Genomic DNA, 12,504 nt, shown 5'->3' with positions numbered 1-12,504 from the left:
GGCCCCTACCTCTGAATAAGTTAAGGCAAAGAAGGTAATGGGGAGGGCGTGAAGAGGATCCAGTTAGGGTCACAGATCAGACCTGGACTCAGGAAAGGGAGGTCCAATCCCAACTGGACCCAAGGAGGAGGGTGTACCTCTGCATCATTATTTTGACATTGATGTCCTCCCTGTCATAGGGTGGCCCACTTGGCATTAACCAGAGCCCAGGACTTCTCCATCATAGCCCCAACTCTGTGGAACTGACTCCTTGAAGAGTTTTCCCTGCCACATCTATGCACGTACAGATGTCACTGCTACATTTCTGTTAGTTTTTAACACTCTAATTTTTTTTTTAATTTCTCAGGTTTTTCTTCACAGGTGGAGCCATAATCTGGAATAATATATATGACAAGTGGGGTCCCACAAGAATCCATGTGGAATCACATCCCCTGCCAGATGGTCCTCCCACCCATGCTATCCCTACTTCCCCTTCTTCCTCCCCCTCACAGGTTCTGCCATTTCCTTCACTCCCACCTATATTCCAGACACCCCCTTCTCTATCATTCCCCCATTTTATTCTTTCCTTTGCTTCCCCTCACACCTTCTCTCCTCCCTCCATTTTCTCCCTTGCTCCATTTTTATTCCCCCTCCTATTCTAGTTGTGCCCCCCCAATCTTCCTTCTTGTTTACCTGCCTTCCCACTCCTTTCCCCCTTAACTTACCTTCAAAATGAAAGTGCAATGGCTTTTTGGGATTAACTATGCAATAGTAGACAACGTTGGCGCCCCGTGGCGCTGAGTGTTAAGCTGCAGTACTGCAGTCAAAAGCTCTGCTCACGACCTGAGTTCGATCCCAACGGAAGTTGGTTTCAGGTAGCTGGCTCAAGGTTCACTCAGCCTTCATCCTTCTGAGGTTGGTCAAATGAGTACCCAGCTTGCTGGGGGTAAAGGGAAGATGACTGGGGAAGGCACTGGCAAACCACCCTGTAAACAAAGTCTGCCTAGTAAACCTCAGGATGTGACGTCACCCCATGGGTCAGGAATGACCCGGTGCTTGCACAGGGGACCTTTACCTTTTAGTAGACAACGTTAGGGATGTTGTCTGCAGTTGCCTAGGCAATCCAAAATGGCTGCCAAGATGTTGTGAGGTAATCTTGCATGATCTCAACATTTTAAACCTTTTAAGGAAAGTATCCCATCTTTTTTTTAAAAAGGATGGTTTTCTGTAATCTGAGATTTCTCCAAGATTTATAGAAACATCTCCCCTTTTTGTGCTTCACCCTATTGTGCTGCACCAGCACATAAGCGCTTAGACTGAGTGTGTAACCAAAGATATATTAGCAAAACATGACATCACTTAAGTATAGCAAATGTTTTGGTCCGGAATTTTTTTTAAAAAACATAAATATATATTATGTAGTTTGAGACTGTTTAACACATTTGCCAGACAAGAGGGTTTGCCCCAACTGTTGTGATTTGTGCCCTTTGTCAGACATTTCATAATCTATTGGCCAAGGAACACAAGCACTTCTAAATAAATGAGACACTTCTGTTTTCTTGTAGATTTCATTTTCACAGAATCATTTCCATTTGCTCCATGTTTTTAACATCTTTCTTGCAATCATTATAGAAGGAGACTTGTTTTTTTTTTTGAAGAAGAAAAAGTAGATGAGTGGTTGTTGTCAATAAGATGCATATAGTTGAAAAATGCTCCTATATGCCAGTATAATTTATGATTCCTGGAAGCAGGAACAAGTCCTAAGTATTCAACATTTCCTATTTCTGGAAAGGGCTGAAGTGTTAAAAAATCATTCTTTGCTTAAGCATCATACAAGCCGTCAAGAGCAAATACTCAGCACCGTTACCATTTCAGATGCCATATTTCTGACAATGTACTTCATGAACCATGCAGCAGAGCAGTTATCAGATTTTAGGCAATAACCAAAGCATAGAACCATGTATAAACACAGCAACCAAGGAGAGAAAAATTAAGGAACAAAACTAAAAATAGTTAGGAAAGCCGTATTATTATTATTTACTCAAGTGTCACCAGCTTATAGTTAACTCTGCATTAAATGAGGAAAGAGACATATTGAGGACAGCTCTGCCTCTCAGACTTTGTATATATGTTTGTCGGTTTGTCTCTCGATCTTTGTCTTCATCTCTCCCTCATACATAACACAGAGAAAAAGAAGCCATGAGAAATACAAACTGAATTCAAACAAAACTTGCAGATGATGGTGTGTGACAGATTTGTAAGTTTGAGGCCTTTATCTCCTTTGACATCCATAGCGCTATTTTTAATCACCAAGACAGAGGACTGAGTCACAACATTAAGAAAGGACAGTGTGAGTCCCGGAGTGCCCAAGCAGGCATCATGCTCTGACTTAGCTAAGTGTCATGTAGAAGCACGGAAAAAGAGGTTCCTATTAAGGCTTTGCTTCGGGGGTATTATTAGTATTCAGATTTCTAAAACCATTACTTCTATTTCTCTCAGTTTCTATTTGTGTTAGCAAGCCTCCAAGCTAAGCATCAGGACCAAGATCAGAGAGCAATTGTGCTGCTCACCCTGTCAGACTAGTTAAAGCCAACCCCTCTGTGCTAGGCTCAACAGAGTCCTGTGCTTGGCTTATTACCAGCATCTCAGCACAGCAGCATACAGAGATTGCAATACAGATTCCCATAACCTGATTGAATCTGAGAAGTATGTATACCTAAAAGATATGAACTGGTCTTAGAAAAGCCTAGTTAGAGTAGGGGAAGGAGCTCCAATATTTGTAAATTTAATATAGCAGAAACGGTCAGTCATGGAAACACCACCAATGAAAGAAGACCACTATGTAGGAACTTGAAGGACCTGAAGCCTATCCTAAGCGACCATTCAGCTTATCTTCCATCCATGCAAAGTTGTAGTTTGAAGGGTAGCATATAAGAGTTCTGGAGTCCCCAAAAAACACATATGAATATTACTAAAATAACATAATCATGAAAAATTATACATGGAAATATTAAGACAGCTTTAGTTTTTGCAAACTCTGCCTTTTGTCATGGTTGAAAAGAAATGCCCTGATAAAAATGAACTGTTTTCCTAGAATACTATTATAGCTATCATTTACCGTATGAGTTCATAAATTAATATATGGCAGAATATGTTTCAGAATTTTATGTCAACAAATAAACTGCCAATGATATCAGTAAAATCATCATATAAAAACAGGCATGATGGAGGGGTGGGGCTTCCAGATATAAAATCTTATTACTGAACATATAAATTTACTGTAATGATAGACTAGAGTAAACTAGATAAAACAATCAAGGCAAAATAACAAGAGTTTATTATTTCTTAGCAGATGCTATATGATTTAAAAGTAAAATGATACAACTGAAAAGTGAACAGTTGCAATCCATAAGTAGAGCATTATCAATATGGAAAAAGTTTAAGAAGCAGTTTAGGCCTGGTTCTTCCACTTTAACATATGTATATTATTTTGAAGAATTTTTTATTATAAAGATTAGGAAATACTAGAGATTGGTATAAGTGTAATTTCCTATTTCAGTGCTTCAAACTGAGGGATACAGTGAATTCTTTGCTAAAGAAATGCCATACAGATTTGTATTCCCACTTCCACTGCAGACCAGCAACTCTCCCTCCATGCTGTTCCTAGGACAGGTTGTCTCCCCCTCACCCACAAGCAGCATTTCAAGAATTTTGGACTATATTGGGAGGGTGGAGGCAAAGAAGTTGCATTTCACTCATGGAAATGTGCCAATAGCATACAATTATGAAGTAATAGCACATCCAGACGGGGGAGGGAACAGCTCACGAAGTCTCTTAAGGTTAAATATCAACTATACTAGCCTATCTTGTTTGAGTTTGCCTCAACTATCAAAACCACCCTCAACTAGGCTTGCCAGGCCCCGCTGCTCCAACAGCGGGAACTTCGCGGGGCTGTGGCCTTAGCGCGTGATGCGCCTATGCCACTTCCGGTTTAACCCGGAAGTGACGGGGACGCTCTAGCAATCCCGGCCCAAACTCTATGGTTTCCATAGAGTTTTGGCCGGGATTGCTAGCGCGTCCGTGTCACTTTCGGGTTTACCCAAAAGTGACGCGTGCAGCAGCCCAGTGGATGGGTGGTAGTTTACCTGCCACCATCGGGCAATTGGCAACCCTACCCTCAACAAGGGAATGTTTTATACAAGGCTGGGAACCCCATAATGTTTGGTAGTGCCTGAAACTGCTTCTTTGCCTGCCTTAAAGTTGCTGTGTGAGGTACACAAATGCTGGAATGGGCAAATGGATCTTCTCCAACTGTCTTGGTGACCATGACAAAACATACAGAAGGTGATGATCTACCAGATATGCATGACACAAATCTCTTAATTGCTTTGTAGATCAAATACAACCTGATTGCAATAGGAAAGCAAATTCAGAATTACCACTAGATTGTGAACCTGTACAATCAAAAAGAGCCAGCCAGCCACAATAATAATTGCTCTCTATTTCCATGGATGTAGGCAGCTTTAGCCAGAAGTACTGTCTCTCAAGGGAGGAAAATAGAAGGCAAAAAAGAGAGAAAACTTACCCCTTTCAGCTGCTGAACTCCCCCAAATATCCTCATCACTCCATCAATCTCTTGCTCCAGCCTTCTGGCCCAATACTGCATCCTGCAACAGAGGGAGTGAAGGGCACAAAACGAGTCAGATAAGGAAATGCATGAAGAGAGACAGTTACAAATTAATGCCCAGAGCTTAGCTTGTGCACACTCCTTCTAATGCTCCAGCTGAAGGCAGAATACTAAGCATGCCTGACTTCTAAGAGATACTGCTATGATGATAAGCTTATCAGATGACCAACTTCTTATATTTTAAATTTACACAAACAAGAAACATTAAAGTGAAAATAGAAAATGCAAAGTGTTGACTTTCTCCTGCACTAAGAAAAACTTATCACAGAACTGGAGGGATTGTTCAAGATTTGTTCAAGATTTTCTATTCCTTGGCTCCATCGTCAACCAAAAGGGAGACTGCAACCAAGAAATCAGAAGGAAATTGAGACTAAAACTTCAATCCAGAAAAGGGGGGGGAAGCTCCATAGGAGCTGACGTGACTTTGCGCCAGTGTAAATGCCCATTTAACCCATGATAAGGGGCACTTACGCTATCATGGGTGGCATCCATGCCAGCGTCAGGATGCCATGCTGCGGCTCATGGCTCAGGTGCAGGAGCTGCCTCTTGGCAGCATTCCAGTGTAACAAGTGCCCGCACCAGCATCCTGGGAGGCATTCCTAGAGCTTCCTGAGGGCAGAGCTTCCTAACTCCTTTCACCCTGGGAATGCTTCTTAACTCCTTTCACCCCGGGAATGCCCACAGTGGTACAGCTACGACATCTTTTTTGGAGTTGTACTCCCATTGAAGTCTATGGGGGTATTTTCCTTTAAAAAAATTTTTTTACAGTAGTTAATACCCCCCTTAGGAATGGGTACCCAAAGTACAGCCATGAAGGAGCTAGAAAAATTTCTTAAGTGTAATGAAGGATGGGTTGCTGGTGACCAAGATCAAGATAATTAATGCCATAGTATTTTCCATTATTATATATGAGTGTGAAAGTTGAACAGTGAAGAAAGCTGACAGGAAGAAAGTAGACTCTTTTGAAATGTATTGTTGGAGGAGAGTTTTATGGATTCTGTGGACCGCCAAAAAGACAAATAAGTAGGTTCTAGATCAAATCTAGATCACACTGAGGCTATCATACTTTGGCCACATTATGAGAAGACAAGAGTCACTGGAAAATAATGCTAAGAAAAATTGAAGGCAGCAGGAAAAGAGGAAGACTCAACAGGAGATGGATTGACACTATAAGAAATCCACAGACCTCAGTTTGCAAAACCTGAGCAAGGCCATTAATGATAGCACATTTTGGAGGTCATTGATTCATAAGATTTCCATAAGTCAGAAACACACACAAATGTAAACAGCATATATATTTCAGATATGTCTTCTAAGAGCAGGCTAGGCCCCTCCCAAGCAATCATGTGTATAATGAAACAACATTATAACAGCTTGTTACCATGGTCTACTAGTTCATTTGAAGTTTCATCTTTCATTTTGCCCATTTTTTGTTCCTTTGGAGATGTCTTAATCTCTGGATCATATCTACATAAATGTAAGCAGGCTAAGCGAACTGCTGCCTGCAAATATACTGCAGCTGCTGAAGTATAGATATAACTGTTGGTAGGGGATGTTGTTCAGTACTCCCTGTCATGAAAATGGAGGTATTAACAAAAATGTTACAGGGTATGTGGAGGAAAGTTTCCCCATATCTGGAGCATACATGAATATGTGTGTGCACAAACATACACATAAATACTCATCATATTACTCTGAATTGAGGAAGAAAGACAAAAGAGGTCCTTTAGGAAGGAACTTCATAACCTAAAATTTTGAACTGAAACTACTTTGGTAAACTCAATCTTTGCCGGAAAAAAGACACAAGAAGTATGGTCCTGGTGAACTCTTGGATCTCTCAGAGATTTATAATATTGTTGGTCATAGTTAGGGTTGCCAGGTCCAGGTTGGAAAATACCTGGAGATTTTGGGAGTGGAGCCTGAGGAGGGTGGGGTTTGGGAACAGGAGGGATTAAATGGGGCATAATGTCATAAAGTCCACCTTCCAAAGCCACCATTTCACCAGGCGAACTGATTGCTGTCGCCTGGAGATCAGTTGTAACAGCGGGGGATCTCCAGCCATCACCTGGAGTATTGTCTGGCTGGTGCCGTATCAATAAACATTTACATTTACACCACCTGGAGTAGGGTTGCCAAGTTGCTTAGATTGGCAGGCAATTGTCCGCCAATCTCAGAAGCGGGGATAGTTTGCACGCGTGGCCGCATCCACATGATCGCATCACTTCCGGTTTACACCTGGAAGCGCCGCATCACAACAGGCCTTTTACCACTCAAAGGTTAAAAGCCCGTTGCAATGGGGCACTTCCAGGTGTAAACCAGAAGTAATGCGATCACATCGGCGCAGCCACACACACACACAATCCCTGCCTCAGCTCCACCCCAAAAACCTCCCAACGGAGGAAAGCGGGGACCTGCCAACCCTAACCTAGTCATAGTATTCTTCTGGACCAGCAGACTGAAGAGCCAGACTATTCTAAATGGGGTCACATGCTTCCTAAAGAAGCAGAACTGCATTTTGAGGGTGTTATTAGATCTAAGTGCAGATAGAAGCAAAAGTGTCTTCTACAGTACACAACACCATTCACCAGCTTTGCTTGATATGCCAACAACAGACTTTGAAAAGCAAGATTTAGCCAGGGCTATCCATGCTCTCATCACATCCTCACTTAAAGTCCCACTTAGAGCACATTGTGTTAATCTAACTGCAATGTGCTGTAAGTGGGATTGCCTTTGAAAACAGCCAAGAAGCTTTAGTTAATGCAAACTGTAGCAGCCAGATTGCTGACTAGCATTAATTACAGAGGTTATATTATGCCAGTCTTATACCAACAGCACTGGATTGCTATTCACTCCTGAGCCCACTCCTGATTAGTACCCTTCAATTCGCTAAACATCTTTGGAGCAGGATTTCTAAAGGACCATCTACTCTTATATACACCAACCCATAACATTAGTTCCATCTGTGGCCCTGCTCTGTCTTCTTCCATTACTGGGGGTGAGAAGACCAATGACATGAAAATTTCCCTTTTACATTGAGCCACACCGATTCTGGATTGCTATCCCCATATCAGCTCACCTCGTAGCTTGTTAAAATTTCAACATTAAATCAAGACTTTTAAAATTAACATGTATGCTGCCTCTCTAGAAGCATTCGTAGAGTTGCCAGCTCTGGGTTGGCAAATACCTGGAGATTTTGGGGATGAAGCCTGAGGAAGGTGGGGTTTGGGGAGGGGAGGGACTTCAATGCCATAGAATCCAATTGCCAAAGCGGCCATTTTCTCCAGGTGAAGTGATCTCTATCGGCTGGAGATCAGTTGTAATAGCAGGAGATCTCCAGCTACTACCTGGTGGTTGGCAACTCTATGTATTTGAGGTGGCTCACAACAAAAACCCAGGCATTTTGAGTTAGTGTTTTCTTTTTACTAGTTGATTTTTAGATGTTTACTTATGTTTTAATTATATGTGTTACCCTGGGTTTTGTAAACTACCTGTAGGCTCTGCAATGGATGAAAAGTGAGGGATATACATTTTAAAAACAAATAAAATGCACATTAATCAAAAATTTCATCAAAAAGTATTTTACAAGCAACATAAAGACAACCTTTTTGCCATTTAGTACACAAGAGGAAAGAAGGCTATAGGTACATAAGAAGGAATACACCAATGCAACATCTCTCCAAGACGTGGGAAAGCAAGACCTCACAAACAGTTGCACTAAACAGAGACAAACATATTTTGGAATGCCTGAAGCAGGCTTGAACAGCTGGTACTTTCCACTGAGATCCATCTACCTGTAGAACTTATGTACACATTAACTTCTGTTTACCCCTTTCTCCTCTAGGCATGCAGTCTGCCACCTCTGGTCAGGTCAATGGTTCATTTATTCCAATATCCATTCATCCTTGAAAAATCCCCTCTAAAGTGCACTATACACAATATTTCATGGTATTTTAATAAAATGGGAGACATCATACCCACCCCCTGGCAAGTTTGAGGATTAGGATTTTTCCATTTTATCAATTACTGGGACCATATCTTTAAATAACCCCGTCTGAAGTTAAATTTCTACTTACACTCATTTTGAAAAATAACTCATAACTTGTTGGAGGGAGTTAATCCAAACCCCGGTACCACAAGCAATATGTGTAGGTCCTTAAAGTTGATCTCAGTGAGTTATATAATAACTACAAGGAGAGAATGGAAAGGTTAATCCCACCACAAAGAAATTTGATCATGAAATGAGAGAAGGAAACTTGTGAAACAGTGTAATGGCAACAGATCTGACAAAGATTTACCGTATTTTTCGCTCCATTAGACGCACCTGACCATAAGACCACCCCCCCCCCCAGCTGGCCGTCAGGGCGGGGAAAGCCGGCTTGCGCTGGAACGATGCGAGCCGGCTCTGTGCGCCCTGCCTGCCTCCCAGCTGGGATACTGGAAACAGTTGTTTGGTTTGCGAATTACTGCACCATGAGGAATTGAGTGCCAACAAGAATGTATTTCTGTATCATTTAGAAGACTGGCCAGAAACTTTCAAAGGACGTCTAATTGACCTATGATCTGATATTATCACTTTACTTATCAGTAGTAACACTATGGAAAAGGGAAGAGGACAGAATAAATATATATGTCATTATGTATATGGGGCTTTCACTTGGAAGCAACTCTGTATGGGAAACTTCAAGTGATAAAACATGATATTCATTGCCTTTGGGGGGTATTATGGCATGCCTCGGGTGGTGTTACAGGGCTGAAGGAGCAATCATTCCTGAAAAAGTCTTGCCACTCTTGTAACATTTCAATTATAAATAATACATTAGGAAACTAGCCAAGCCACATGCCCTGCAGCATCCTTTGTTCAGCAAGCCCAGGGGTTGGGCCTCCGTTTAGGGAGAGGTGGGGTGTGCACCCTGAGCCGTCTCTCTAGCCTCACACCAGTCTTTTTTGCTGCAAAGGCATGGCCTGGCCCTTGGCTCACCCTGGAATGGCCTTGTAAAGGATTGTCGGGGGGTGGGCTGATCCTGGACTTCCTCAATGCCATCTCTTCAAGGACAGGCCCACAGCAATTGAAAGGCATCTGGGCCAATGGCCTCCCTGGCTGGGTGCTCCCTTTTCTTGCTCCATCATCCCCTGAGGTTTTAAGAGGCTGCTCTGTTGGCCTGTGCCAGCACCAGGAGGCCCAAGCAGCTGCTGGCCTCATCTCCTGGCCTCTTCACAGGTGCAGTCTGCTGCCTGAGCCCCATCCCCATTTTCAGGCATGCATTGTGCCTGCCAGGCCCCAAGGCTGCTGCTGGCCCATTCCTGGGTGAGACATCACCCTTGCTCCTTTCTCCACAGCCCCTATTTCAAGGGCTGATGGCTCTACAGGTGATGCCATTCCTTCACCTGCTTGTTATTTATTTTGAATATCAGTGCCAAGCCCCTAATGCAGAGTGTCCAAACTTACAAAAACAGATCTGAAGCCCCTGTTGTTGTCATCTCTTCAATGTGTTTTAGATAGATATTTCCCAAGCGATTTTTTAAGTTCAAAATTAGAACAAAGCTTGTCCAAGCTATTAACAGTGGGATAAAATTATGAAATATAGACTGAATCTTCTTACAATATTTCTCATCATCATTCTTCATCATGATTATATGATTATACTTTTGGAAGCTGTCATTTCCTCCAGGGAAACAGATCTCCTTAGTCTGGAGATCAGATGGAATTCTGGGAGAACCGCTTAGCACCACTTGGAGTCCTACTGGCAGTGACTCTCCAGGACCTGAGGTGGCATCTGCTACCAGAAATCCCAGCATCTGCTACCTGAGATCATTTACTGTAGATTCTAGGATTCAACCTGGTCCTCCTTCATATGCTGTATCATTACATATGGCTGCTACCAAAATCAGCAACCATGTATCTCACTTCTCCAATAACATTTACAAATGCATTACTGAACAGTGATATAAAAAGGCCAGTGCTGAATTAAATTAAAACAAAAACTGATGTATGCATATATTTTAACATGGCTTATGGCAGCTACTGGCATGATATGTGTTGAATTGGCTTACCTGGCTCAAAGAATGATCTGTGAGGAAGCTACATGGTAAAGTTATCAGACCACCTCAGCCTTGACATGCCCAAATGGAAATGCAAATTGGTAAGGACAGAAGCTATGAGAACAAGGGCATTTAAACTTTCTTAAATCTAAATCAGTGTGGCCACTTAAGCACTTTTCTCATGAAGATGGTACCTCATCACAGCATAGTTATGAAGATGTATGTCAACAAATCTCACAACAAGGCAACAGCAGCTAGAGTCACAATGGCAACAAAATGGAAGTCAGAAGAGTGTCCAGATATAGCGGATTGGAAGAATAAATTAGAATAAATTAGCAGAATATGCGGTGATGGCAAAATTGACAAACTATGTGAACAGAAGGCCAATTAAAGAGTCCCAAGATAAATGCACTACTACATCTACTCCTCTCAAAATTTGGTTTGAGGGGGAGGGGGAGAGAAATATGTCTATTGAGATGAAATTTTAGATTTGACGGTTGCATGCCTGCTTGTTTATCTACCATAAGCTAGCCTCTTCTCAGTTTTCTTACTGTACCTGTTACGAAAACTTGAGTCCCCCTTGAGGAACACACTCCTTATAGAAGTTTCTGGGCAGAGCTACAAATACACTGCCGAAACCCAGACACTTTGATACAATATAAGTGGCATGCCATACTTGACCAAGAATTCTCTATTGTAGTGTCATTGCTTAGTAACACTACGGTCTGTGAAAATGCTTGCTTTATTTTAATTTTTAATTATTCTCCCCTTTTTACTTATTCCTTCAAGATACTTACTCCTGATCTAAAAATCAGGTAGATACACAGTAACACACACACACGCACACACACACACACACACACAAAGCATTACCATGTCACAGTAGGAATGAACTAGCATGTCCAAAACAGTGTGGACCATTTGGTAAATATTATAACACTGCCATGCCATGATCAAAGTTCTACCAGTTGTTCTCTAGTCCTCATTGGTTTTATGGATGTTGATAGGATATGCTTCCATGATACAGAAAACAAGTGGGCAATCAGGCAAGTTCTCGGTATTTATTAAAGCATTGGTTAACCACCACAGTTCATCTGCCTGTCATAATCAAATCTATATTTGTGAGGTTGGGGACCTGGAGGAGAAAAGGAATGGACAGCAGCTTTGCTTGATAACTGCAGGATTTTGAACACATTTTCTCTATATATATGCCCAGTAAATATTCCACATATCCCATTTCATATCGGATATTAAACAGATCTTTAGAAGAGATAATTACAATGCAATCCTAAGCAGCATTACACCCTTCTACACCTACCAATTTGGAAGGATGAGATCCAGCGTGGTGTAGTGGTTAAGAGCAGTGGACTCTAGTCTGGAGAACTGGGTTTGATTCCCCACTCCTCCACATGAAGCCTGCTGGGTGACCTTGGGCTAGTCACAGTTCTCAGAACTCTCTCATTCACATGGAGGCAGGCAATGGCATACCACCTCCAAACATCTCTTGCCTTGAGAATCCTATTGGGTCACCATAAGTCAGATGTGACTTGATGGCACTCACACACACAACCATCCTTAGGACTGCATTGTAATTTAATGGATGATCTGTAGAAAACATCTATCAAAACAGGATTTTTCTGCGGTCTCTGTAATACTGATTAGATGACACTTCAGAAAGCAGTTTTACAGCCTGCTTCCTAAAGATGGACAAGTATTCCTTCACATTTTATAGCAAACTCATTTTAGCCATGTTCAACTTCATTTACATTTGTTTACCACAAATATGCTAAACATTCAGA

The 12,504-nt window shown here is 41.9% G+C and overlaps 1 protein-coding gene across 1 annotated transcript in view; it reads right to left on the bottom strand.

Annotated features, from left to right (window-relative positions):
* Positions 1 to 12,504, bottom strand: part of CACNA2D2 (calcium voltage-gated channel auxiliary subunit alpha2delta 2) — a 720,324-nt gene that overhangs the window by 651,889 nt on the left and 55,931 nt on the right. The window contains exon 2 of the mRNA XM_056867097.1: positions 4,565 to 4,646. Within this exon, the coding sequence (XP_056723075.1) occupies positions 4,565 to 4,646 (82 nt within the window). The remainder of the gene's footprint in view (positions 1 to 4,564; positions 4,647 to 12,504) is intronic.

The sequence above is a fragment of the Euleptes europaea genome, chromosome 1 (assembly GCF_029931775.1).
Source record: "Euleptes europaea isolate rEulEur1 chromosome 1, rEulEur1.hap1, whole genome shotgun sequence".
Classification (NCBI taxonomy): Eukaryota; Metazoa; Chordata; class Lepidosauria; order Squamata; family Sphaerodactylidae; genus Euleptes; species Euleptes europaea.
The sequence above is the reverse complement of the archived record's forward strand: the minus strand, read 5'-3'. Positions and strand labels throughout refer to the sequence as shown.